Genomic DNA, 27,539 nt, shown 5'->3' on the forward strand with positions numbered 1-27,539 from the left:
AACTTGACTAGGTCATCCTTGAGGGGATTTGAATGGGGAAAGCTCCCATAAGGGCCACTCCCGAAACCACCTTAGCTAGACATGAATATATTGGTAATGTGAGAACACATACTTGCGCATGGTGCACACACAGAGAGGTCTTGTTGACCCATCAAGGGTGCTATAAATTGCATGGAAAAAGTTAAGCAATTCATAGCCCTATTTTTGATGATGTTCTTTGCACATTAGCACCCTCTACATCAATTAGGAGGACATATTAGAGGACCTCCTTGATAATATTTTATTCGGGTTGAGATAATCCCATAGTAGCTCATTTGAAGAGCCCTACGTTGATTGCTATGATGAACTCTCTTTTTTCTCAGCGCTACAGTGCTAGCCCAAGGTCTCCGTTTCAAGGCTTACTAGCCCAACATTGCAATGCCCAAGGATTGGGATTGGCCTACAAACTTTCATCTCAGAGTGATTGGTTGAAGCATCATGCAAAATCATTGCCAGGCCTCATCAATTCTTCTCGACAATCGGAGCAGCCTTTGTGGAGACGTATATCTATAATGCCAGCTTTAGCAGCCCACTTGCTGGCATTTGAGCTCCAACTTGAATGTAAAGGCCGCCTCCATACCCCCCCCCTACATCTGCTGATACATTTATTAGGGTTGTCCCCATAGAAAACCTCAATCCAACCACTCCTTTGTCAGACTGTCCTGCTGAAGAGGATGTGGAGGGTACTCCCAAGCCTCCTTCCTTGCATCGTTACCTATGTGGACCACTGACCTTCACTCTTGCCAGTTGCAAATTATAAATTTTAATGTTAGCAGATAGGGATGAGAGGTTGCACCTTGTGAGCCCCTTGCCTAGAGAACCTACATCCCTGTAGGGAGGTCTATGGGGGTGGCCTCTTAGAGTGCTTCCCAGCGTGCTTGCTAGCACTCAATGTCTAGGAGCCGTCTGCCCACCTAGCAGTGCAAAAGTCAGGCCCCATGAAGGTTGCTTTCTTCCAAAGTGAATTTGAAGATCATAAATTTGCAGGCCGTATCATGGAGGGGCATGAAGTCGGAGCATTTTGGGCCAATGAGATTGTTTGGGCATTGCAAAGCTGAGCTAGAATCTTGAAATTTCGGGATGTTAGGTGGCTGAAGTTGCAACGCTAGTCGAGCATGCTCATTCCGGCCGTGGCCATGCATGGGGTTGTGACACACGAGTGCTAGTGGGGCTAGGTGAGCTGCACGAGCATTACATGGGGAGGCACACTCGTAGGTCGAGTGTCCACACAAGGGAAGATGCACGCACGAGGGAGAGCGCATCGGGCGGAGCAAGTTCCCAACGCGAGAGGTGGGAGTGGAGAGCATCAGTATGTTACGGGATCGGGATGCACTGAAGAAAAGGGGTGGGGGCACCCACAAATAGAGGTAAGAGCAGCTCCGTGGGCAAGGAGAGGAACCGGAAGGGGGTGGGGGTGGGTGATTAAGGGGGGGAAGGGGAGGTCTGGGAGGAAGGAGGGCCGTTGGATGGGGGATCGGAAGGCGGGGGATGATCGTCACAAGAATGACTAAAAGGGGAAATGTGGACGGAGAGGCAAAAACCAAAATCAGAAGCAAACTCTGCGACATGAAAAGCTGAAGAAAAAGAAGAAGAAGAACAAAGACGAAGACGAAGACGAAGACCTTGTAAGACCTCCCTCAACCTCCTCCTCCTCCTCCTTACCTCGAGCTTCAGCTCTCCCCCCTTCTCCCTCCAGGTTTCCCTCCCCTCTCCTCTGTTTTTCCTTCTTTTTGCCTCTTTCATCCTCTCTCCCACCTCCTTTTCTTAAAGCTTCCCCCTCAGAGCCTTTATGGCGAATTAATGGCCCCCCTACCCCGCTTGAGACGCCTTATTGGGAGAATCGGCTTTGTGCTTTGGAGCGGCGCCAATACCACCCATGTTGCAAGCGGAGAGATGCTCTTCTAGAGCCGCACCCCGAGGAGACGAGCAGGACTTGAAGAAACGGCTTGATGCTTTCAACGAAGTGCCAATAAGAAGGTGCGAACGAAACAGAGGAGGACTGCGACTAACGGCTCTGTGCTCGCTTTAGCCTAGAAGATTTCTCTATAGCTCACGTGAAGCGGAGGGGCTGGAACGGAGCTCATGCCAGAGTAAGCACGACTCACCGGTGAACTGCCTCCATTGCGAGGGGTTTTGCGGTTGGAGGGTTTTGAGTCCAAACTCGTGCGTGTCGCTGGGATTTCAGGTCAGGAGTGTCCTGATGAGAGGACATTGCTGCAATACATGATGGAGAATTCCATAACGGGCTGGTTGCTCGATGGAAAACTTCTACGCTCCTCCTTTCCCAGCTATAGTCCGCCTTCTATATCCAGTTTAGTGCAGTTTTGTGTCGTACATTGCCTCTGTTCCTTATATATTCCGCGTTCTCTCCCAGCTTATCTGTTTCTCTCCCAGCTTATCTGTTTACCCCGATTTATTGTCTCAAATCAGCTTCGCTACAGTTCTGTATTAGCTTTTGCTGCTTATCCGTTTCAGCTTTACTTGGATGCTTACGCTTACCGGTGCTTTGCCATTTTCTTGCTGCCTGCAGGAATTTTTAGCCGTTTAAATCCTTCCACCCTGTTCACAGTATAATAGAAGATGGACAGTTCTTACGCTAGATCGAGAGGTAAGCGAAGCTTTTCCTATCATGACCGGGAATCCTCAGAGTCCAACGGTAGACATAAGCGGCATGCTTCGGCAACCTCACGAAGTGGGCCAATTGCACCTCCTCTGCCCAGACCAGCCCCTGGTGACACGGTTTTCCGCATCTTATGTCCGGAAGGGAAGGCAGGAAGTGTGATCGGCAAAGGTGGTAGTATTATTAAAAAATTGAGACAGGAGACAGGTGCCAGGATTACGATTGCTGATGCAGTGCAAGGTGCAGACGACAGGGTCATACTAATTTCTGCTTCGGACAAAGACAGGGACCATGCTGGAGATTGGGAAAAGGGAAGAGAGCGTGATGGCCGAGAGAGGGATAATTCATCTCATGGAAGTAGGGAACGGGAGAGGGAGGACATAGATAGCAGGGACAGAGATGCAAGGCACAGAGAAGGCCTATCTGCTCAGGAAGCCCTTTTAAAAGTTCATTCTCGAATTGTGGAAGGAGGTACTCTCAATGGATCAGACATAGAAGAGGAAGACCCTTTGCGGACAATCACTACACGTTTGTTAGTGCCAAACAGTCAAGTTGGGTGCCTGCTTGGAAAGGGCGGGAAAATTATAGAACAGATGCGTGAAGAGACCAAAGCTCAAATCCGTATTCTGCCCAGAGACCAGCTGTCGTTGTGTACTCTGCCATCTCACGAGATTGTGCAGGTGAATCCAGGTCTTTTAAACATATGTTGTGAACTCACACTGGAAGTTAAAAAAAAAGCTTTATTCCTGGGGTCACCTAATTTTCCTGCGTAGCTCTATGCTCTCTCATGCCCCAATTTTCTAAGTATAATCTAGCGCTTTGTCTGGTGCCTAAAGCTTTAAGGTCTGTCATGGGGCCGCCATTAAATTTGTTCTTTAGCCACCTCCATCTGCTAATTGCAAAGGATAACAGCAAGCAGTGGGTATACTCTGTTTTACATACCATTTTCCAGTACATTTAACATTCTGGAAGTAAGACCGAGTTAATGTTGCAGTTACTCTGAACTAGGTGAAGCTTATCACCAATGAAGTACTAGGTCACATAGCCAATATTTGCTCCATCTGTGTCTGATATTTGCTCCATCTGTCTGTCTGTGATAATTGTTGTTTGGGGTTTACTTTCACAGATTGTTGGGGACGTGGATGTTGTGAAGAAAGCTCTACACCTTATATCTACCCGGCTCTGTGAGAACCCTCCACGTGAACGAGCTCAAAGTTTCTCTTCAGGTCCACGCTCCCCAGAGCGACGTGTGTTGCCACCAGAAGAAGTTACTACTCGCAGAAATTCCTTGGGTTCTCGTGGAAGTGCTGATGGGCATCATCGGAGTTTTTCATCATCCTACTCTCATTCAGAAACAGGCGCAGGTGTCAACTCAGAGTTTACAGGTCGTTTGCAGGTGTCTCGAAGTGCGGTAGCTGATGTGGGATGGCAATCTCCAGCTATGAGTGAGGAGCTTGTGTTCCGCATTCTATGCCCAAATGACAAGATTGGAAGCATCATTGGAAGAGGAGGCAGTATCATCCGTAATCTGCAGGAAGAGATTGGTGTTAGGATTAGAGTCTCTGATTCATTGTCGGGATCCGATGAACGCATCGTCATCATTTCGTCTGTTGAGGTAATCTCACACTGACATAACATATTCTGCTCAGGTAATTCTATGGATAGATTTCAATCTGACAGGTTAGTGGTTCCGTATTTCTAGCAGGATTTGGGCATCAAAATTCTAGTTTGAGGAATTTGTGCAAATGCTTTTTTGATTATACTTCTTTTGTGTGTCCATCTTGTAGGTATTCCTTTTTAAGTGCACATCAGGATTTGGCATTTTTTCCCCAGAATTTGTGCTCTTCTTGTGGACTTGCACATTTGCGTAGCCACATGTGAAGAGATGTAAGACTCTTTTATTAAAAATGGCCATAAAAGGTTCTTTTTAATCATCAGCCAGGTCACTCAGCACTGTAATGACAACAAGCTAGCGCATTGGCAAAACGTCCAGTTCAGCTGCCATCACAATATTGCACCTCAGGATGAAGAATTACTACCAGATCCTAAAGACCCCAGAGAGATCCTGCTAAGTCCTTACCTAGAACCAGCACTAAACCAGAACATCCATACTAAAGCTTTAAGCATTGACATATTAGAACCAACAAAGCCTTACGCCAGTCCATTGCAGACCCAGACACTCCTCCATAATTGATATGGTGCAACCAAAACTTTGCAACCATAGCAAAAGATTACAGCAGCCCTTGATTGCAACCATTGCAACTGCCCTTTACCCAGAGACCAAAACTTAAATCTCTGTTCCCATGAGCCTAAGACAGGACTTCAGAATTGCCTGCCTGACACCAAGGTATCCAAATGTCACGTATGCATCAACCTTCAAGCTGCCAGCCTTCAACTGACATGCAGCTCCTCCAACAGCGAGTGCATAAGGCTCTCACCCAAGCCACAATGGTTTAGTCCCAACGGTAATAATTGTAGAAAGCTTAATACTGACACTTCTCAGCAATTAAATATTATGCTTCTGCAACAATCCAAGGTATTGGCAACAAGTTACCAAAGAGACGGTTCCTGCCTTCCCAAGAAGATCAGAAAAGCTAGCAGTTTTCGATTTTTTTTTTTTTTGACATTTTTCCTTTTTCACCTGAGTATGCACTAATCAAGACAACTGTCTGAGTTCATGGAGTGCTTGTATTCCAATGGAAGCTGGTCAACAATGCTGACTATTGTTTGTAGCTGCAAACCAGCTACAAGGGGTAGAGTACTTACGATGCAGTGTCTGTTATCAATTTTGATTTACTTCCTTGGAGTATTTGCTTCACTTTTTAAGTAAACATTCAACCGAATTGTCCACCATTAATGCAGTATCTTCACTAACACCTATGTAGAGGTTGAGGGGTGACTCCTGAAAGTGGCTACAGTGAATAAGGCCTCATTGTCCCAATTCGACTTGGGAAGCAGAGGGCTTTGAACAGAGGCCATAGCTATATCAGCATCCTGGCTATCTGAGACTGGCCGTTACCTTAGGAGGGTTAGTAAGCTCAAAGGCACATTAAGTACCATTCCAAAAGTCTCCCACTTGAACTGTGATTTTAAATTCAATCATCCTGTATTATTCAAGTAAATCTGCATAACAGCATGTGGCCCTCATCTGTTTGGCAAACCTTGGATTTCAGTGAAGATACGAGCAGCCTTTCTCAGCAGAGCAGCAGTCAGTGTCAATGCATTCTGTATAGGATGATGCAACATTCTTCTGCGAATGACCTAGGGTTGAGTGAAGATGGAAAACCCCGGTGACTATTGGGACAGGTCAATTGTAGGGCCATTGAATGACCAGAACTAATAGAGGCCACAGGAGAAGCTGTCTTTAAGAAGCCTCGTGTGATGTCACTCAGTGGGTAGCCTACAAGGTGCACAGCATGCGTGCAGCAGGAGGGAGGGATGTACAACTGCCTGCATCAACTGTACAGTGGCCAAATGATAGCACCAGGTGTGACACTCTACTAGGGTGAGAATGCACATGACACAGAGCCCACAGTAGCAGCTGCACTGACTTTTTACAAGCGGGAGGGATATAAGGGGTCCACTTGCCCCCTCTCTCTTCCACATCCCCGGCAGTAGCAAGAGCTTAGCAGCAGGACAGTCAGGGGCAGCAGCTCATGCACAAGGCATCTGTGTGAGCCATGATGAGGCAACATATTTGCATAGCTTGCAGGCATCACCCTGGTCCATCCCCTAGCCATTGTTTTGAGCAAAATCTATTGCCATGTGGGCAGCCTTGAAAATGAGGTCAAGGTAGACATGTTGGCCCAGCTAGATACGACATATCAAGGGTTGCTCATGCCAGGTAGCCAACTGGAATGAAGACCAATTATTGGGTGGGGTTCATATCCAACACGGTGCTATCATCTTTACATGTTTGCTGCTGGGTCTATGTTAGCATATATGCTAGTCTTGTGCTGCCAGAGGGAGGATGATGTGAGCATGCACAGGGGATATAGACCTAGTCTTAATGCTAGGTACATTGGTATGAGAGCAGGAGACTAAGCTTTTGTTGTCTGTGTTTGTGTATACTTACATTTATTATATAGACATGCTCTGACACACTCAAAACATATCTCCACACCACACGCACATGAGCATCCAGATATACAAAAGTCTTCATCCTGATGTCTATTAGCATTGTGGAGGTGAAGGGCGCACACAATGAAAAAGCACCTAGTTACAACTTTTGAAGATTAAGAGTGAGCTTTGTGGACAAGCAACACATTGCTAAAAATAGACTGCATAATCAGAATAACAGCAGGCTAAACCTGGAAAAAATCTTCACAAGGTGAAATATGTAAGACTAATCACAAGACACTAAGGCATTTTCACACAGCTCAACTTGTCACCCAAGAAGAGGATGGCTGGCAGTGGGGAAAGAAAGTGCAATTGTGTATGCCACAAAAGTGCAAATGCATATGCCTTGTGGCATACACATCATCTGCTGTTCTTCTATTTATCACAATTGATAATGGCATTCGATGTGTACATTGAGAATTGCAACAATTGAAGTGTACATGCAGAATTCTGATGCAACCAGAGTATTTCTGCTTTTACAAGACAGGGCTGGTGTGGTTTCAAAGCAGATTGTATCGGTCTCTAGGTGCAAGGGATGCCTTAAGCTATTACTGTATTCAAACTTAAGGAATGGAATCAGCCTTGGAGACGTGTAGTTTAGTATGTTTTTAGTATCTTAAGAGAACGTTTACGATGTCAGCACAGTGGATTGGTTGACAGGTCTGAGGTTATTGGCTGATTTATTGTAGCCACGACTTTTTAGTGGGTCACCTTCAGGCTTCATCTCAGGGCTGCCCTGAACAAAGAAAGAATGGAATAGTAGCTTTGTGTTGCAACTGACCTAATGCATATACCATGCAAGCCCAATGTATTCCAGCACATCTCGATTTAAGCATCTCATTTTGCCTGGAAATCTCTACATAATATGTGCAAACAGCATCGTCTTCTAGGGGGTATCCTTAATGACGAACGCAAAGTTTGTGGGATACTTCGACAGACATTACTCAAAAATTTGGGAAGAGAATTCGCCCCTTGTTACAAATTGATGATCTGAGTGTTAGAAATGAGGAAGCTTGCTGCAGAAAAGGGGACGGGGCAGATTTAGAGAAGGGGGACGGAATAGCAGAAAGGAGAGAGAGAGAGAGAGAGAGAAAGGGGGGGGGGAGTTGAACATGAGAGAGAGAGAGAGAGAGAGAGAGAGAGAGAGAGAGAGAGAGAGAAGGGGGGGGGGGGAGTTGAACATCAGAGAGAGAGAGAGAGAGAGAAGGGGGGGGGGGGAGTTGAACATCAGAGAGAGAGAGAGAGAGAGAGAGAGAGAAGGGGGGGGGGGGGGAGTTGAACCTCAAAATGTAGGGTACAACATGAGTAAGGTGGGCTTATATAGCCCTTCCAGGCCCAAACATGCCCTAGCCCAATAAGTCTCAACCTCGTCGGCTAACTTGGACTAATTATGGGCTTCACTACAAACCAAAAATAAAATTTCCTCAAAATTGCGCCACTGCTTGTGCATGCCACTTGGGTGAAAAGGAAACGTAAAGCATTGATCCCACCTAGCACGCTCATCATCAAGAGGCTCGACAGTCACATAGCCATTAGCTCTCCATGGAGGCTACTATGCACAGCTCTTTTTGCCTTGCCGTCCTTTACCCACATTGGATGCTTTTCCATGAATCCATTGATATTGGCTATTCTGTCTTGCCCAAATGCAAGAAACTGAAAATCATCTTCATTATGGCTGCTGTATTTGGGTTTAAACAACTTCCTGCTCATGATGATTTCCTTTGAACCTGTGGACTGTTGATATACCTTTCAGGTGTATGCCAGGTACATGCCCAACCATGTCCTCGCCAAAATCTGTTGGACAAATAGGGTCAATGCCCCAGCTGTTAGCCTTCATATGAGGAGTGCAACATGGCTTGATACCTGTACAAGTATGGGCATGCAATTATGGGTATGCATTTTGCCATCTGGGCATGTGAAGAGGTAGCTGCCACGTGGGCAGCATACAGGTTGCAGAAACAGATAGTCCTGTTCAGTTTAGGGCAGCCAATAAGGCTACCCTTGTCAGCAGATGTGGCTCACAGTAGGCCCCAAAGTGTGGGCTGGTTGAGGGGCTATGTATAGCCCAGCCAAGTGTCCATTGCGAGGGCTATTGGGCTGGGGAAGGATGGTACAACAGATGATATGGAGCTGGGAAATACTCGCAGCAGTTCCAGTGGGCAGGAGCCCACACAAAGAAATCTGTAGATGGCAAGAGGGCTACCTGTGTGTCGGCAGTGTTCCAGACAGGTCAGCAGACCTGTAGAAGAGGCAGGCGGCTACCACATGGGAGATCGAGCGAGGTCCTAACAGTAGATGTAGGGAGCAGTTGCCTACAACAGGCATGCATAGGGCAGAAGAATAGCCGTAACAGGTCGGCAAAGGGCCAGACCTGGTCGGCTGGCGGCAGGACAGATCGGGTAGGTTAGCAGAGCTGGTCGTCTGGATAAGCAGGGCCTTGAGCCTTATATGAAGGTCCATTGAGGCTGCAGTCAGTTCATAGGAGCATATGTACCATCCAGGTGCACACAGAGCGGCAGATCTACATTCTGTTAGAATAAATTGCATCTCATGTGTGGTGAAGGCATAGCTAACCTTATGTAGGACGGGACAGCGGTGCTTGGGAGTTTCTAAGGTTGCAGGGAGAATCATGAGGCGAGGAGTCAATGAAATAGAGGACATTTAAGCACACTATCTCCATGTAAGAAAATAGTACGCAGCGGAAGATAACAACAAAACGCAAGTACACGATGGAAAGCTGGAGAGAATACAAAAATTCTGATATACCAAACTGCTGATACAGATGGTTGGCTGTCCACCCGTGCGCTCTACAGACAGAGCTTCGATGGTGATCTAGACAGATGCTGGACGGAGGACTATGAGCGTGAAGAACTGGTGATCTGATGATAGGGGGTGGCCACTTATATAGTGTAAGTGGTTGACGGTCGGCCCTGTAATAGGCAGTCGGCCTAATAGACAGTCGGCCTGGAAGACCACCGACCCTTCAGAAAACATGCCGGCGGGCAGATGAAGGATCGCGCATAGGTCATACCGTCGGGTCTGGGGCTACCGGCAGCCCCCGGACCCTGCCGCTGGGGGCTTTGCCCCCAGACCCCCACCGGGGGCCTGCGCCCCCCGGACCCCCTGCTATCGGGGGGGCTATCGCCCCCCCCGAACCCCCCCTTTGTGCAGACGGGTATCTACTCTTGGCTCCTAAGCCGTCTCATAACCATCTGGTCTACTCTAAGACCCCTTCCAGTGTCTAAACTGGGGATCCCTCCCAATATCTGATACCCATCATGGCTTCTCCTCATATGGGGGCCTTACAACATTGGGTACACAGAATATTGGTGGGTTACATGAGAGGTGGACATTTGAGCTAACTCTAACACTCCAAACTATTGAGCAAAGCATCATTTCATACTTATAATCAGCGCACGTCTCTTGGGCCTATTACCAATATTGTCACATCCTAGAGAGTTCTTGAATCACCCTTTGTTACTCCAAAACTATATTTACATATTGGGGTAGCTTCTAACAGCCTAGTGGAAGACTTTCCAAGCTTTATTAACAATAAAGATCATGCATAGACGATTTGTGCACACAAGTTGACCCATGGAAGAGTTACCTACAGCAATGTAGGCAGCAAAAAACACCATGCAAATATATTGCTCCAAGTGAACGAATCTGATACAAAATCTCCCTTTGTGTACCTCATGTCTCCAGCATTTGGCTGCTTAGTTTGGGTACTATGCTGCTATAAATGCCTTTTGCCTGTTTGTTTCTGGATGCTCTTCCTGAGCTTCAGTGGCTTGCTGTTTGTTCGAGGAGACTAAGGTCTTATGGCCCCTTTCACAGGCAAGAGGCTGGTTTGTTTCCCACCCTCAAATCTGGCCAACCAATTTCTAGAATAGGGATGTAGTCTGAAGCCTGGCTGACCAGGCCCTAGCTGCAGACATGACTGACCCTATAGTGGGCCCATCGACGACTCCTTCCCCCTGATTACCAGACTCCGGGCTATAAAAAGCCCTATCAGCCCACTCTTTGCTCGGCTTTTGTCAGCCCCATCTCTGCCATCTTCAAAGGCCATCCAACATGCCTTGCTCGGCCACACAATCAGCCCATGTGGTATGCCTATAAAGCTGCCCACATGCCGGCCGCTGGTGCATGCACAGCATGCTGCTGCATGTCAACAGCCCACATGGCTCTCATTTCTTTCCACTGATCTGCACATGTGGCACCTCCACAATGTGCGCACATGCCCTCTCACACCCCATCCTAGTACAGGTGTCTTGCCCCTTGTCCACCTCATGGAGTCTCATAGGTGGGCAATGCCCCAACTATTTCAACAATTTTTAGTGTCTTATAGACAGACATGGAGATAATCCTTGAAGAAATGGGGACTTTTAGATAACTGTTAGCGTTGGTGAAAGCAAGTGTCCCAAGAGTAGCTTGAAATTCATAACCATAAATAGAAAGATGAAATTGTCACGATCTGTGACGTATTCCTTTCTCTATACCTTAGACTTATGGATGGTTTGATGAATGGACACTTGTGGAAGGGTATGCCCTTGCGACGGGACACTTCCTATGAGGCACAACCCTTCACAAGAGACATTCTATTGAAGAGACACTACCATTGTAATGTACCCTCTCATCAAGGGTCACACCCTTCACAAGGGGTACACACCTCTTCATGCACATACACTTTGGAGTACACACCTTTTCATGTGTGACTCTTGACTCTCTATATAAGAGAGGCCCAACTGTATGGATGACACACTACAAACATTCAAGCAATACAAATATTCCTTGTTCTCTGCTATTTCAGTCTCCTTTTCTGTTCCTTAGGACATTTCTAAATATAGTAAATCTAGGATTTCTTACAGTGGTATCAGAGCAAATTTCGCTCCTGCCTGTAGGAAATGCTCCCCACCTTCTAGCGCCTATCTGATACATCTCTTTCCGCTAGAAGGATATCCACGCACGTTGTGCATGGAAGAGATGGAGAGAATGAGCGTAAAAATTTTTAGCGCCAAACCCACCTAAAGTCATCAGTGGCCTCTCCATCTCCCTCACATCACGAGTTGATGTGAATGGACACGACAAAAATCGTGTCTTTTGATGTGCTTGGGTTGTCCCAAAACCAAGGGACGCACCTTTTTCACCATCGGACACACCTTTTGATGAAGAGTTTTTGACTCCTCACCGAAGGGACACACCCCATCGTGGAAAAAAGGACACATCTTTTCGTGTGGGGACACCCCTTTTTAAAATAGGGTTGCACCCCTTCATGAAAAGGTACATCTATTCAAAGGGTCATACCCCTTAGAATAGGCACACCTTTTGGCACCAAGCACCTACCTACAAAAGGGTACCTAGAGGGCCAAAAAAGGGCAACCAGCCCTACACCCAAGGCCCAACCCAAGACTACCCTTGCGTTCAAGTAACCCAGCTTTTAATTTTTGGTAAAAGCAAGGCGTCCTAGCAGTTATTTCAGCCATCGCAAATCGGCCAGAGCCGTCTCGAAAGTTGCGCCTGCTGCTCCGTACAGCTTATCACACCGATTTCTGCTCCCCCCTTGCCGATTCTGCTTGCCAGCCCACGCCAAGCCTGCTCCCACCAACACTTCTGTTTCCAGGCTTTGCTCATCCCTTGGCAGCCTTCCATAGTCACGCCAATCCCGCCCTCAGCTTGCTGAATCTGTTCGCCAGCCTTTGCTCAGCCATGGATGTTTTCCATTGCCTTTGAAGAGTGACAGCCTGACGCCAATCTCTGCACAGCCTGCTCTATCTCTTCACCTCGCCATCTCAGCCTGCGAACAGAAGCCTTGCTGTCCAGCAAATCTCCTCAGCCAGCCCCTCTTGTACAAGAAAATCTCTCCTCTACACAACAGATCGAGATCCTGGGTGGTTTGTGGTTTTGCTGGCAACATATTCTGCCCACAACCGGACTGTTTGGTCGCTGAATCGCCTCCCTCTACAGCAAACCCTAATTTCGAAATTTGAAGCTTGACTATTGTCTTCTACCAACTCGACATCAGGACCTTCTTCAACTCGCAATTGATGCTGTACTTTTTCCAGCCCGAAGCCCACTGTTGGTACACGCTTTTCAGCATAGTCTGGCAGATCTAATCTATGCCAGGTGGATTCTTTTCATCTGTGACGTATATCTTTCTCTATACCTTAGACTTATGCATGGTTTGATGAATGGACACTTGTGGAAGGGTATGCCCTTGCGATGGGAGACTTCCTATGAGGCACAACCCTTCACAAGAGACATTCTATTGAAGAGACACTACCATTGTAATGTACCCTCTCATCAAGGGTCACACCCTTCACAAGGGGTATACACCTCTTCATGCACATACACTTTGGAGTACACACCTTTTCATGTGTGACTCTTCACTCTCTATATAAGAGAGGCCCATCTATATGGATGACACACTAGAGACATTCAAGCAATACAAATATTCCTTGTTCTTTGCTATTTCAATCTCCTTTTTTGTTCCTTAGCACATTTCTAAATATAGTAAATCTAGGATTTCTTACAGAAACAATAATAACATTCATCATTCACACGTGGTTATTAAAGAGAGATAAGAAACATAAAAAGAGTGATGCTGCATGGGATTTGAATGAGGATCACCCCTTGCCAAGGCTAAGCACCTTGCATACTTTTGTATTCCAATAATCTTGAATTTTCCAATACAAATAATATTTCAAAACTTTGGACAAAACCAAAATAGAATATTCTCACTCCTATTATCATGTAGGAGGAAATTACAAGGAAATATAACAATAGTGCTTTACAAGAAATTTCATGGAAGCCAAGAGAATAGGTAGAACCATGGAAGCCAGTATAGGATTCCAAAGGTCAGCCAAAAGCCTAGATCGAATCGACAAATCTTCTATAGAGTCACTTCCACCAGTCTAGTCAATATCTCAAACCCACAATCACTTCCACCAGTTTAGTTAATATCTCAAACCCACAATTAATCTCTTATAAAATGACGCATCAATACTCCAACGAACCCAAGTAGAATATTCTAATAGGTGCCAAATGAGGGAAACACCAGCTGGATGATGCCGGAAAGTTGCCGGAGAGTGGAATCATTAGGTTGGTAAAGCCAAAAATCGCATCAATGCAAATAGATTTTGTCACGAGGACATGAAATTATGGGACTTTTGATTTGCGACTCTTGTAATTTGCGCGTGACTGCCTTGAGCTTCTGGGGTGCGAGGGTCCGGCCATGTGTGCGGGACTTGGGGAATTAAAATTCCCTAGTGGGCCCTTGGGAATTGTGAATGTGCGTCCAGTTACTAGGCAATTAATTCCTAGTGCCAAAGTGTGCAACAGGGGGCCAAAAGAGTGATGCAATTAAAAATTGCTATTTTTAGCGCAGGGTTCTAAAACGGGAGGGAGAGTCCTTCTTTTGGACTCAGAAGGCCAAAATCAGTTCCAGAGGAGCTAGATCATCAGTTGGAGGCTGCCCGAATATGCCAGAGTCAAATCGCTTTTTGCCAGGTGGATCCAGAGCCTGCCAAGGGAAATCGCCATTAGCTAGGGCCAGTTCTAGTGGATTCTAGGGCTGCTAGGAGAAATCGGACGTGATCCAAGAGCCTACTTGCAATTTGATTTCTAGACCTTTCGAGCTGTTCCAGTTGGCTGCGACCTGTTTAAGGGTGCTTCTAGGTGTTTTGGACCTATTCAGGTTGCTCCGGGTAGATTGCGACTTGCTTTTCTAGGCTTTGCAGGAGATTTCGACCTGATTTTTGGAGCTTTCTGGGTGCTGCTGCTGATTTTGGTAACTTTTCAGGCGCGGGTGTTCTATTCTAAGCTGCTTTTGGGATGTGCTCTCCTTAAGCCACGTGTACAATTTTAGGCCCTTGATTTTAGATTGATCTAAAAGACTAAAACACTCCTTCCAAATTTGACCCAAACGCATACTTTTTTATTCATTCTTCCCACAAAGAGGGAGATAATTGCATTTTTTCTTTCTTGCCATAACTTGATTGCGTAATTATTGGACAAAGCTCACGACCTTGCTACTGAAACTCCAATTGGATAATAGTGAGGATTCAGGTTCAATTTGGAGTTAGAGCCATGACGGAAAGGCTGCCTACCGCAACCTAGTTATATTGTTTCATGTCTTGTTTAAAAAATTCTCCGCGTTTTTTGTAGGAGACCCATGTATTCTAGTCTTATGAAGATATAAATGATTGCTTTTCGTCTTTTTTCTTGATGTGAATATTTATGGTGTGACTCAATCATTCCCCTGCCCAGTTCCATATTATTCTTCCCTGTATGTGTATATGATTATAGAATATTGCATTTCCATTTAAAACAAGTGCAGTGTCTACCATTTGTTAAACTTGATGTTTGCCGTTTGCAGCATCTGGATGACAATATATCACCTGCTCAGGAAGCTTTGTTGCATGTGCAAAGTAAGATTGCAGATCTTGGCCCGGATGAAGATGCTGTAATAACATCAAGGCTTTTAGTACCTTCAAATCAAGTGGGTTGCCTTCTTGGTAAAGGTGGAAGCATCATAGCAGAGATGAGAAGATCCACACGTGCAAACATTAGGATTCTGGGCAAGGATGAACTCCCTAAGTGTGCCTTATCCACTGATGAGCTTGTTCAGGTACACCTCAAACATTTTAAAAGACTACCTTTTTCTTTGTTTCTATGAATTATGTACACTGTGGTATTATGAAATTGTGCATTTGAATGAATGTCTGGTGATTTTTCAACATGTGCTTACACTATGACTTTTCAGGCAGTCTTTCTGATTTTAAGTTTGCCTTTTTTTGTTTAAGCTTGTGACCTCCGTCAAGCTTATGTTTGGCGTGGTATAGCTAACTGTCTTAACTGTGCTGTCAACTTTGGCATAACATGGAATGTTTTATGGACTCTTGAAATGCTCAGATTGTGGGTGATATAAGAGTTGCCCGGGAGGCGTTAATACAAGTGACCAAAAGGCTTAGAACTAATTTATATCAGGAGAGGTCACTTTCTAATCCTGGTGGAGGTGTGGTCACATCTTTAAGCTCAGTCTCTCAAAGGCAGCGTGATCATGGGTCTCCAAGAAGAATGCACTCTTCCTTTTCAGGATCTGGCATCCATAGTGGTGTACGGTCATCCTCGAGTTACCAAAGTTTGTCTGCTTCTCCTGCACGTTGGGTTGGACAGGTTAGTTTTGTTTCCTTAGCTGGTGTATTGTTTCTTTAGCTTGTATTGATGCTCATTGCACTTACTGCATCTTTTTTCTATCAAGCATGCATAAACTGGGGTTAAAGGTCAAATGACTTGCCTATGAAAGCTGGATTGCTTCTCATGCCATTTTTTAAATTTAAATATCCAGTTTTGCAGTGAATGGCTGTTTCTTTGCACAAGCATTGCGAAAGACGGTAGATATGGATAAAGGCAGGCTTGTGCCCAGTTTATGTGGATTCAGCTTCATGTCTTTCACCTGTGAACTTATTTTAGGAGCATTGGCAAAGTCGAAGAAGGCCTCTATCCTTTGTAGACTACCAAGTTCACTGTTTTCGTCCGACGTGAAACATCCAGCATCTTAATGCATTCTTGTTTTCGAGCTTTGAGATCTTAGACCTGGCTTCATTTGATTAGACTATTCATGATGTGAGCATAGGACCTTACACATTCTAGAAAGGGAAAAAGGACCAAGGAGCATAAACTAATAAGGCTGATTGTACCTCTCTGCTTTTTAGAAAACAAAGTACATAGTATCGTATAAAATGTAGCAGTAATTTAAGCCATGTGAAGAAAAGCATCCTGAATATAATCCTCCTCCCCCCCCTGAATAGATATCCTCCTCACCCTCCTCCTAAATGTATGTCGTCTTTTCTCTCCTCCTGTTTCTCTCCCTTTGTTTCACGCTTTTTTCTTGTAGGTGTCTCTGTCACCTTTTTACTGCTGTTTATATGCCTTACTTGATGTACCTTTCTTTAATCTGTAAGAAAACAATACAACGTCTGTGCTCAACAGATAACAGGATCTCGTATGCAAGAGAGAAAAGCAGATAGTAAGGAGAATAAAAAATTTGATTACTGTAAAACTGATACAATAGATGGCGCTGCCTCCCAGCCGTGCGCTCCTGTGTGAGAAGCTTCGATGGCATGCTGGAAACAGTAGAGGACGGAGGCTGGATGCTAAGGAATCAGGGTTGCTGTAGCGAGTGATGATGATGGGCTTCACGGGCTTGCTCTTATAGAGCCACCAGTGCTAGTCGGTTAGACCCAATTGGGAGACCGACCTAGTCGGCCCAAAACGGCCGACTGGAGGTCGGTCCCGAAATAGGCCACCGACCACACATTAGAACCGTGGCGCAAAATAGAGCAACTGACCTACGAAGTCCGTTTGGCCGAGAGCCATCCAGGATCATCTGGGGCTCCAAACGGGCCCCGCAACCCGAGAGTGGGATGCCCCCAGGAAATGCTCCGTCTACCCTCAGTGCGGTCAGTCATGGGATGTCTTCCCGCACTTGCATGTAGCCTAGTTGGTAGTGTGCCAACTCTATCTAAAGCCGTCCAACCATCAGGCCACACATGGCCCCTATCTGGTGTCCAAACCAGGACCTACTGGATAACCTAGCTACTCAAATGCCTTCTCCTCATATGGAGGGCTTACAAGCAGAGTTAGCTGGTTCCCGCGTAGTTACACGAGAGTGGAGCATTGATATCTAACACCCCCCCTCAATGTCCACCCATAAGTGAACTTACTTTTTCGGCCCAATGCCAAGTCGATGAAGATGCCTCTCCAGCAAGTCTCTTCCAAGAGCCTTCGTGAAGATGTCTGCAGCATTCTCTGTAGTCGGACAGTACACCAAGTCGACCTCTCCATCCATGATGAGCTCGCGTACAGAGTGATATTGAATCTCAATGTGTTTTGTGCGAGCGTGGAACACATGGTTCTTTGCAATTGCCATGCAACTCTGATTGTCACATGATAACTACGTAGGCTTGTTCTGCACTGCACCCATGTCACCTAAAATCCTCCTCAACCACACTGTCTCACATGAAGCAAAACAGGCTGATTTGTACTCAGCCTCGGTAGAAGAAAGAGCAACTGTGGGTTGCTTCTTGCTGACCCATGACACAGCTTCAGATCCAAGTGAGAAATAGTAACCTGTCACTGATCTTTTGCTGTCCACGTCTCCTGCCCAATCCGAGTCACAGAATCCGATCAAGGTGTTGCTCTTGGTATAGGTGATGCCATAATCAAGTGTGCCTTTGATGTATTTCAGCACCTGCATCCCTTTCCTCCAATGGTTCTTCCAGGGCTTATTGAAAAACTTGCTTAATACACCAGTCGCAAAACTGATGTCCGGTCGCGTGTTGCACAAGTAAATCAAACTGCCCACAAGCCTTCTGTACTTCGCTTCGTCCACCAGTGGTGATGAATCCTCGTTTGAGAGCTTCACGTCAACCTCCATAGGAGTGTCAACTGTCTTGCACTCAGCCATGCCAAATGCCTTCATTATCTCTCTAGCATACTTCAGCTGTGAGATGAAGATCTGTTTTGGCTCTTGCCAAACTTCAATCCCCAAACAGAAATGCATCAGTGCGAGGTCTGTCATTTTAAACTCTCTTCCTAGCAACTGCTTTGTCTGCGACATCTTTTCTTCATGGTTCCCTGTTATGACAAGGTCGTCCACATAAAGGACCACGATCATACACCTGCCTCCTTCTTTGTAGATATACAAATTTGCATTAGATGGGCTCCTCCTGAACCCGTTTTGCAGAAAGTAGGCATCAATCCGCTGGTACCATGCTCGTGGGACCTGTTTCAGCTCATAAAGTGCCTTCTTCAGCTTACAGACTTTACCTTTTGAACCGGGGATCACAAAACCTGGTGGTTGTTCCAGGTATACCTCCTCCTTGAGATCTCTATTCAGAAAGGCGGGTTTTACATCCATCTGAAACATGGGCCAACTTTCCTGTGCTGCTAAAGCCAAAACATTGCGAATTGTGGTTAGTCGAGCTGTGGGAGCAAAAGTATCCTGATAATCAAAACCATGTATCTGTGCGAATTCTTTTGCCACGAGCCGAGTCTTGTACTTATTCAACGTGCCGTCGAACTTGTACTTGGTCTTGTACACCCACTTGGTGCCGATTACCTTGCGTTTTGGTGGTCGATCCACAAGGTCCCAAGTGTTGTTCTTCATTATGGAGCCATACTTCGACTGCATAGCCTCCATCCACCTATCATCACCCTGTGCTTCTTCAAGACACTTGGGTTCTTCAGCACGGATCGCCTCTGTCATCAAAGCGTAGTTGACCAAGTGTTCGTGCGTCCTTCTTTGCTCCTCTAATCTCTTGGACCGGCGGTGTTCGGATGGTTCCTGAATCTTCCTCAATGGTTGGAGGTTCTCTGCCGTCCAAAAGTTGCTTTACCCACTTCAGGAATGGTCGTTGCTGCTGTGGTTCTGCAGGCTCTTCTTCCTTTTCTTTATCTTGAATCCTCCCAAGCACCGTTGGGGGAGTTCGGTGTGCTGTTGGTGGTTGTACTGGATGGATATCCTGGTCCTGGTTGTCTGGGAAGGAAGCATCCTCCTCCAATTAATGCAGCTATTCTGAGAAGACCACATTGTGACTTACTATTACCTTCTTGGTAACAGGATTATAGAGACGGTAACCCTTCGTCTTTTCACTGTAGCCCAAGAAAATACACTTTCGGCTCTTCGGTTCCCATTTGGTCATGTTAGCATCAGGGACGTGCACAAAACAGAAAACTCTGAAATGTGCAGTTGAAGGTTTCTTACCAGAAAAGGCCTGCAGTGGAGTCATCCCGTTCACAGCCTTTGTGTAGCTACGATTCAGAATGTAAACTGCCGTGTTACATGCGTCAGCCCAGAAAGTCTTTGGCAAATCTTTCCCTTTCATCATACTCCTGTCCATTTCGCATGCGCATCTTGCGCTCTGCTACTCCATTTTGCTGTGATGTATGTGGCGGGGGTTTCTGCCATCTTGATCCCGTGACTTTTGCAGTAACTTTCGAATTCACTTGATGTGAACTCTCCACCTCTGTCTGATCTCAACTTCTTCACCTTCCTCCCCGTTTCTTTCTCGACCATTACATGCCATTCTTTGAACTTACTAAAAGCCTCATCTTTAGTCTTCAGGAAGTATATTCATATCCTTCTACTATAGTCGTCGATCAGCGTCATGAAGTAGTAGGAACCACCCAAAGCTTCCGTCTCCATCTTTTCGCAGAGGTCCGTGTGAACGAGCTCTAGAGGAGCCTTTGCCGTGTTAATCTCTTTAGGAAAGGGTTGCCGATGCTGCTTACCCATCATGCAAGCTTCACATACATCGGGCAGATCTGTAATTTTTGGTAGGTCTGCAATCATTTCACTTTTATGCATCTCCTTTAAAGAACTAAGGTTTAGATGACCAAACCTCTCATGCCACAGCTTAGTGTTGCTCACATCGGATCGAGCACTGAAAGCTAAGAGTTCGTAGATGTTGTTACGCCGTGTACCTTTACCAATGACCTTCCCTTGAAGATCCAAAATCTGTGCACCATTCTTATCGAAGTGAACTTTGAGGTCCCGATCCGTGATCGCAGAAACGGACAACAAGTTTCTCTTGATATCTGGCACATAAAGAACATCGGACAACTATTTTACAACTCCATCTGACTTGAGAGCAATCGTACCTTTTCCTTTTGCTGGACATTTTGCATCATTGCCGACTGCTACCAGGATGTCATTGCCTACCGGATGTAGAGAGGTATATCAATCCTTCCGACTGGTCATCTGGCGCGATGCACCACTGTCAATAATCCAAGGTTCATCCGCAGGTATATGAACTGCCTCGTGCAAATCTCCTCAATTGCTACGAACAGCTCTACTAGTACTGCCTGCGCGCTGTTGCTGGACTCTTTCTTTACTCCGTTCTTCTCATCTGCAATCTTCTTCCGGCACTCATTCTGCTTGTGCCCTGCCTTGTTGCAATAGAAGCACTCGATCTTCTTCTTTCTCTTTTTATCATCAGAAGAAGATGGGTTACCAGAGTCCTTACCCTTACCTTTATTTGATCCAGCCGAGAAAGTCGAATCTTCTCCAGTCCTCGTCTTTTGACGCATCTCCTTCTCCAGAAGCATTGCGCTGAAATCCTCAAAGTTGAGGGACGGATTTTTGTTCTGCGTATTCAACGTCGTAACAAGACCGTCGTACTTTGGTGGGAGAATCCGTATGCACCTTCGTGCTAGATTCTCGCTGGTGATGGTGATGCCAATCGCAGTCATCTGATCGCGCAGATTCTTCACCCTGGTGATGAACTTCTCTGCGGTTTCAGACTCAGACAGTTTCTCGTTCGCGAGTTCAGTCTCCAGATTCGGAATTCGTGTTTGATTCGTGGTCTCGTACTGATTTTTAAAGACCGTCCATGCCGCCTCTGCTGTGGTGACATGTTGAATTAACGCCATGACAGAATCACTTATACTGCAGACCATAGAACACAGCGCATCTGCATTTCTTCTTATCCACGCGAGAATCTGATCCGCAGTTGGTACTATCTGTTGTCCTGCATTGGCTAGATTCGGTCTCGCAACCGGCTTCACGTCCACCCCAGTAGCAGTATCCCAAAGCTCGTATGCGCTTAGGATGGTCTTCATCTTGAACTTCCAGAGTGGATAGTCAGTGCCGTCCAACTTTCCGCTTTCGCCGAACGGTGGGATTCGCAGTCTTGCGGGATGGGCCATCTCTCACAATCTGCTCGCAAACAGAAACACACTACAAAATCTTCTTGCTAGACCCCAAGCTTTGATATCATGTAAGAAAACAATACAACGTTTGTGCTCAACAGATAACAGGATCTCGTATGCAAGAGAGAAAAGCAGATAGTATGGAGAATAAAAAATTTGATTACTGTAAAACTGATACAATAGATGGCGTTGCCTCCCAGCCGTGCGCTCCTGTGTGAGAAGCTTCGATGGCATGTTGGAAACAGTAGAGGACGGAGGCTGGATGCTAAGGAATCAGGGTTGCTGTAGCCAGTGATGATGACGGGCTTCACGGGCTTGCTCTTATATAGCTACCAGTCGTAGTCGGTTAGACCCAATTGGGAGTTCGACCCAGTCGACCCAAAACGGCTGACTGGAGGTCGGTCCCGAAATAGGCCACCGACCACACGTTAGAATCGTGGCGCAGAATAGAGCAACTAACCTACGGTTATCGGTCGGCCGAGAGCCATTCGGGATCATCTGGGGCTCCAAACGGGCCCCGCAACCAGAGAGTGGGCTGCCCTGAGAAATGCTCCGTCTACCCTCAGTGCGGTCAGTCATGGGATGTCTTCCCGTACTTGCATGTAGCCTAGTTGGCAGTGTGCCAACTCTATCTGAAGCCGTCTAGCCATCAGGCCACACATGGTCCCCATTTGGTGTCCAAACCAGGACCTACCGGATAACCTAGCTACTCAAATGCCTTCTCCTCATATGGGGGGCTTACAAGTAGAGTTAGCTGGCTCCCGCGTAGCTACACGAGAGTGGAGCATTGATATCTAACATAATCTCGTCTTAATTCTTAGCTTTATGTGGCATATTGTGCTTTTCTTGTAGAAATTTCGTCTAGAGTTGCTAGCTGTGCTTTAGTGTTGCCAAGTATAAAGCTATATCTTGGGAATCTTTTGACTTAAAGAGTGTCACTCATTCTGATTGATGATAATCTCTCTTGAGGAAGTTGCACGAGCCTACTAGTTCGTAAAACACTTTATTTATTCCTTTCACCTTTGTGCTAAAAGTTTGACGTGTGCAAAGAATAAATAATTAGATGTGAAGACATATTTTCTTCATGGAGATTTGGATGAGGATATTTATATGCAGTAGCCATAGGGGTATTCTGATCTTTGTGTTAAAGAGAATGGGGGTTCTCGACTTTCCTAAAAAATGTCAGGATTTAAGGGCGCATTCACACAAGGGGGGAGTCACCTTGTTAGGACAACCTGTTCTCCGTCGAGAGCAAACTTTCTTGTTCAATCAAACTGAAAACTTTCCTCCACTCCCTTCCGCAAAGGACGATTCCTACCCTTCTTTCAGGTCAGATTTCATCCTTCGTCGGTCGAATTTTCATGAGTTGGGCCTCTTTCCCTGATGCTTGCTTCCTGATGCTTTCTTGTTGCCGAACTTCATACATCAAATTCTTGTTACTGCACTACTTTCTTCCCCTCTTCGTATGTTGCACCTCTTCTTTTCTATCACACGACGCAACAATCAACACAACTTTCATTTCTTTCGTCCCCCTGGGCCCTATGTCACACGACACAGCCAACAACCTTCTCTTGTAGCATCACCAAGTATTGCATAGTCCTGCAAGTGCATACTGGCGAAATGATGCGGTCCTGATCTTGTTTGGGATAGAAGTGAAAATAACCTTCTAGCTTCTTGATCCACTCCTCTAGCTCATTTAATGTCTCCTTTAAATTTGTGTACCGTGAGCTTATCCTTGACATCCTTTGCACAACAAGCCACCCCCAAATCTACGGGCATCATCCCTGTTAAGCTTCACATATTGGTGGAATGGCATTTCATTTCAAATGTTCTTGAGTAGAGCTTGAGATGATCGCAGAACATCAGTGAGCATGTCATCGATGGCAAGTTGCTGCTGTCCTGCTGAAATGTTGAACGTCCCATTTGATATACGGCTTGTGTCAAGCGAAGTGCTTACTTGCGGGCCGTCAAGATAGGGCATGGACTCCTTGTTGTACCAGCCTTCCAAATGCAACGATGTGGACCCATTGCCTCTCCAAGCATGTTAACTGGTGTTGTAAAAATAGCAATGGTGCTCATGGGCACACTTAATGGAGGTGCACCAGTAGGTTGGCTCAAAATAGAGGACTGCGTGCAAAGGGTGTGCCATCTCTTCCATAGGAATCCAATATTGGGGTACCGATTGCTCCATGTGACATGGCATGAAGGGCTGAAAATTAGAAAGACGACGAACATCTTGCTCTGTAAAACCTCTGTGTGGTGCAAAGGTTCATCTTGCTTATACCCTAGTGAATCGTGATCCCCATATTGGGGTACAGGCTGATGTACCCTAAAGCATGGTAGATAAAAATGCCCATATCCAAGGGCAAATGCAGGTGATAGGGGACAGGAAGGCATCTATGTATTAGTAGGCGCTCCGATTATGGATGGAGCTTGCTTATGCTGAGAAGCCTCAACAGATGGATCCTCGCTTGGCAATGGCTCTTCATATTAGGTCCCACGTTTCGATGCCATGAGAGTATGCCAAGTCTGTGCTAGAATTCACAAGTGTGCATCGGATCGCGTATTGATAGTTGCCGAAATTCACAAGTGTCCTCTGAAATTTGGGTGCTAACGTGTTACTTGCAATCTGGGATTGGAGTGAGGGTATGAGATCTGTGACCGAGTGGTAGACGTTGAATCTAGAATCTGGGATCCAGGTTTGGCATCAAGAAGTCAAGATTTTGAGAGTTTGGAATCTGGGATCTTGGAGTCAAGAATCCGAAAATTAAGAATGAGGGAGTCTAGAATTTGGGATCCAAAATTTGAAAGCTAGGATCTAGTTGTCTGAAATCCCGATGTAGGGCTATAAAATCCATGAGTTTGGGTCTAGAAGTAAAAAATGCTGACATGGAAGACGAAAGTAAAAAATTTGGAAGTGCTGATGTGGAAGCCAGAAGTCTAGAACTGGGATCTGAAATTTGGGATCTTGAATTTGGGTGTGCTGATGTGTTTGAGATCTAGGTTGTTGACACAAATGAGTGTTTGTGTTTCTTAGGGCTGATAGTTGATGTCGTGGCCCTAACCAAAAGCTTGCAAAGAGGTTATAGTTGCGATGGAGGCCAACAAAATGACTTGGATCTGTTGAAAGTGAGGTCTCACGAGTGAAACCTCCGAAACTCGTGACGGAATACAAGCTTGGTGGCGAGGTGGACAGAGATGGCAAGGACGAATGAGAAAAAGGGTAGGAATGGAGATGATATGACAAGTGAGATGGAATAGAGACATAGTGGTGGTAGTGAGAGCGATGGTCAATGAAAGGCACACGTGGTAGAGAACCATTAGATGACTATTGCAACGACTTGTACATACGTGCTATGTAGATGCCCAATGGATGAAGTGGCTAGGCTAAAGGGAAGCAAGGGAAGGAAAAGTGGGTATTGGGCCCGAGGAAGAGTTGTGATGCTAATGTATGTGGAAAAAAAATGGCAGAAGGAAGGGATGAGGAAGGAGAGAGAGAGAGAGAGCGTTGCCAAGAGTCCAGCATGTAGTTGTCGGGATTTCATGGATCGAGTGACGGAGGGAAAGGCATTCCTCGCATGCAAGCATTTGTATTTGTGTACCTCCGCGTGTTTGGGATGGATGCCAATGCAAACATGTTCATACACCAACCCATGCTTTCAGATGACAATTTGCAAGTCATTTTCGGCAATAGGAGAACATCTCCCTCATTTCTGAACAACTGTGACACTTGACTTTGACAAGGCATCAATGCAAATCTCCAGAAGTGCTCAAACAGCCTCAAGGCATCAAACTGCAAGCAATCTGTTTCCCTGACACCTCCCAGGCATACCCTCTGTGACTGGGTATCTTCTTACAGCTTGTAGGGCCCAGAAAGTGTTTCAAACAACAAAAAGCAAAACAACAAGCTTCCAAGATAGCAAAAGCAAACCAGAAGGAAGTCAAAATGTCCATACCTGCTGTCCTTGGAAGAGGGGCAAGCTCTTGCTAGCACCTATCCTCTGCCCAGGCCCCCAGGGTTGTAGAAATGACTCCCAGCCAAGGGAAAAGAGAGAGAATGAGAGAGATACAGATTCTGGGAGCTGAGAACAGAAAGAAGAGCAAGGCTCATGGGTGTAGAGGCTAGGGCAAGAGAAGAAGGGCTAATCTTCCATGGCAAAATCCACCTGCAGCTTGGAACTAACCCGTGCGGCTTCAAATAACAGCCCTGCTTCGAAATGTGTGCTTCAGAATGCTTGCAGCAGCAAATCAGTGACCAAAAGCACCGGAGGCGTGCAAACAGCAAATCAGCATCAAACAAGCTCCATACAACAGCCTTTAGTGCCCGTACAGCAGGGAATAGATCCGTACAGCCAGTGTTGAAAGTCCATATAGCTAATAAATCGCCGTATGATCCGCCTTGGTAAGCATGACCCATACAACAGCAATTAATACTTCTGTACAGCCGTACGGAAGCCTTGGAAAGAGAGGAAAGAGTAGGTGGATATGCATGAGGGGCTGCCACGTGGCCCCCATCATTAAAACTCTAACCCGCCCAAACCAATGAAACATTGGTTTGCCCCTCACATTAAAATCCTAATCGTCTAAACCACTGAAACATTGGTTTCTCTTGGGCCTAACATTTAAACCCCTCAACCCCTAGGTTTCCAATCCCTCGAATTGATGAGATTCTTGAAAGCTTAAATGGAGCACATGCTTTCAGCCACATTAATTTGAAGGACGTTTATCAAGTAAGGGCAGAACCTCAAGATATTCATAAAACTATTTTTCAAACATCACAGGGTTTGTATGAATATCTGGTAATACCTTTTTCTCCAGCTATCTTTAATTGGATATGAGCTGACTTTTGCAGAAAACATAGGTTGTCCTGGGGACATGAATTTCATGCGTAGCTGACCCCATGGCGACTTCCGTGGTCACTTTGGCCGAGGGGAATTGCCTAGAGGAAGCACCCACTTCCTAGTATTCCCTAGTCCAATTTTCAATGCACCTATAGCTGTGAAACTTGCCACGGTAAGCTCGTGCAAACATCTATCCTGATCTTCTTGTAGGGTCACCGTGGCTACTGCAAATTGCTCCATTGTGGTGGGTGGAACTTGCTCCACCATGGCTGCTCGCTGCATCCTTCCTGACCTAGGGAGCTGCCTCATTGTCTTCTCCACCTCGGCTGCATAGAAAGGTGAACATATCAGCCCATTTTCCAACAATTCTTGAATTTTTTTTTGGATTTTGTACTGTTGTGCTATACTCACCGTATACGGAGGTCTATTAGGAAGTGTGCTCCTTGGAATGAGATCTTTGGATAAGTCCTCAGGTCTCTTAGGTGGTAAAGGCTTATGCAAATCCCTTAGAAAGCAACCATCATTTTTTTCTAGGGATTGTCTCCTCTCTATAGTCAAGCTATCTTCATTCCCTGATTTGATTCCCTCACATAAATCAAGTAAGACAAATAGCATTCTTAAAAACTTTTGGTACCCAAACATGGCTCACCTTAGGAATAAGACTTCATGGGACTCCGGCTGTAATAGTGGTGTTGTGTCCACAATGTCGAAGTGTCATTGTCTTTCCTCGATAATTATAGGTTGGTTGTGTCTAGCATTTGGACTACTCATGCATGCATGATTGTATGGAATGATGTGGTTGTAAGTGAGTTGATGACGTGGCATTAGGAGAGCTCATGATCTTTTCTTTATGATGTGTCACCTTATATCAAGTGGGAGTACAGGATGGAAAGTAGGGCTTTGCATTGGATGACATGTCTTTGATGAAGTGCCACTAGTAGATGAGTGAATGATTGGGCATTAGGCGAGCTGATAATACGTCCTTCATGATGTGTCATCTTATATAAGGTGGGAGTGTAAGGTGGCAAGTAGGGTATTGAATGTGGCCATAATAAACGCAATGAATTCATAGAACCTAGAATAGCTCTTTTAGACTATCATGGAGTGGATTTATTAGGGAAAACTCCATGCAAGAGCTCTCCCAACCCACACGACTTGAAGGCGAATCTGCTTAATGCTAACTAGTGTCCTACCACACGACTTAAACA

At 45.8% G+C, this 27,539-nt stretch overlaps 1 protein-coding gene across 5 annotated transcripts in view; it reads left to right on the forward strand.

Moving 5' to 3' along the window:
* Positions 1-1,591: 1,591 nt before the first annotated feature.
* The window catches only part of LOC147893467 (RNA-binding KH domain-containing protein RCF3-like), a 49,332-nt gene continuing 23,384 nt past the window's right edge, over positions 1,592-27,539 (forward strand). For 2 of the 5 annotated variants that reach the window (XM_087385671.1, XM_087385668.1), the window contains exons 1-5: positions 1,593-2,016; positions 2,570-3,339; positions 3,786-4,274; positions 15,153-15,404; positions 15,689-15,952. In XM_087385671.1, the coding sequence (XP_087241797.1) occupies positions 2,620-3,339; positions 3,786-4,274; positions 15,153-15,404; positions 15,689-15,952 (1,725 nt within the window). In that variant the 5' untranslated portion in view covers positions 1,593-2,016; positions 2,570-2,619. The other 3 variants (XM_087385672.1, XM_087385669.1, XM_087385670.1) reach the window with 3 other exon arrangements.

Source organism: Dipteris shenzhenensis, chromosome 15 (genome assembly GCF_047967505.1).
Source record: "Dipteris shenzhenensis isolate YYH24624 ecotype China chromosome 15, Dip_SZ_1.0, whole genome shotgun sequence".
In the NCBI taxonomy this organism is placed as follows: Eukaryota; Viridiplantae; Streptophyta; class Polypodiopsida; order Gleicheniales; family Dipteridaceae; genus Dipteris; species Dipteris shenzhenensis.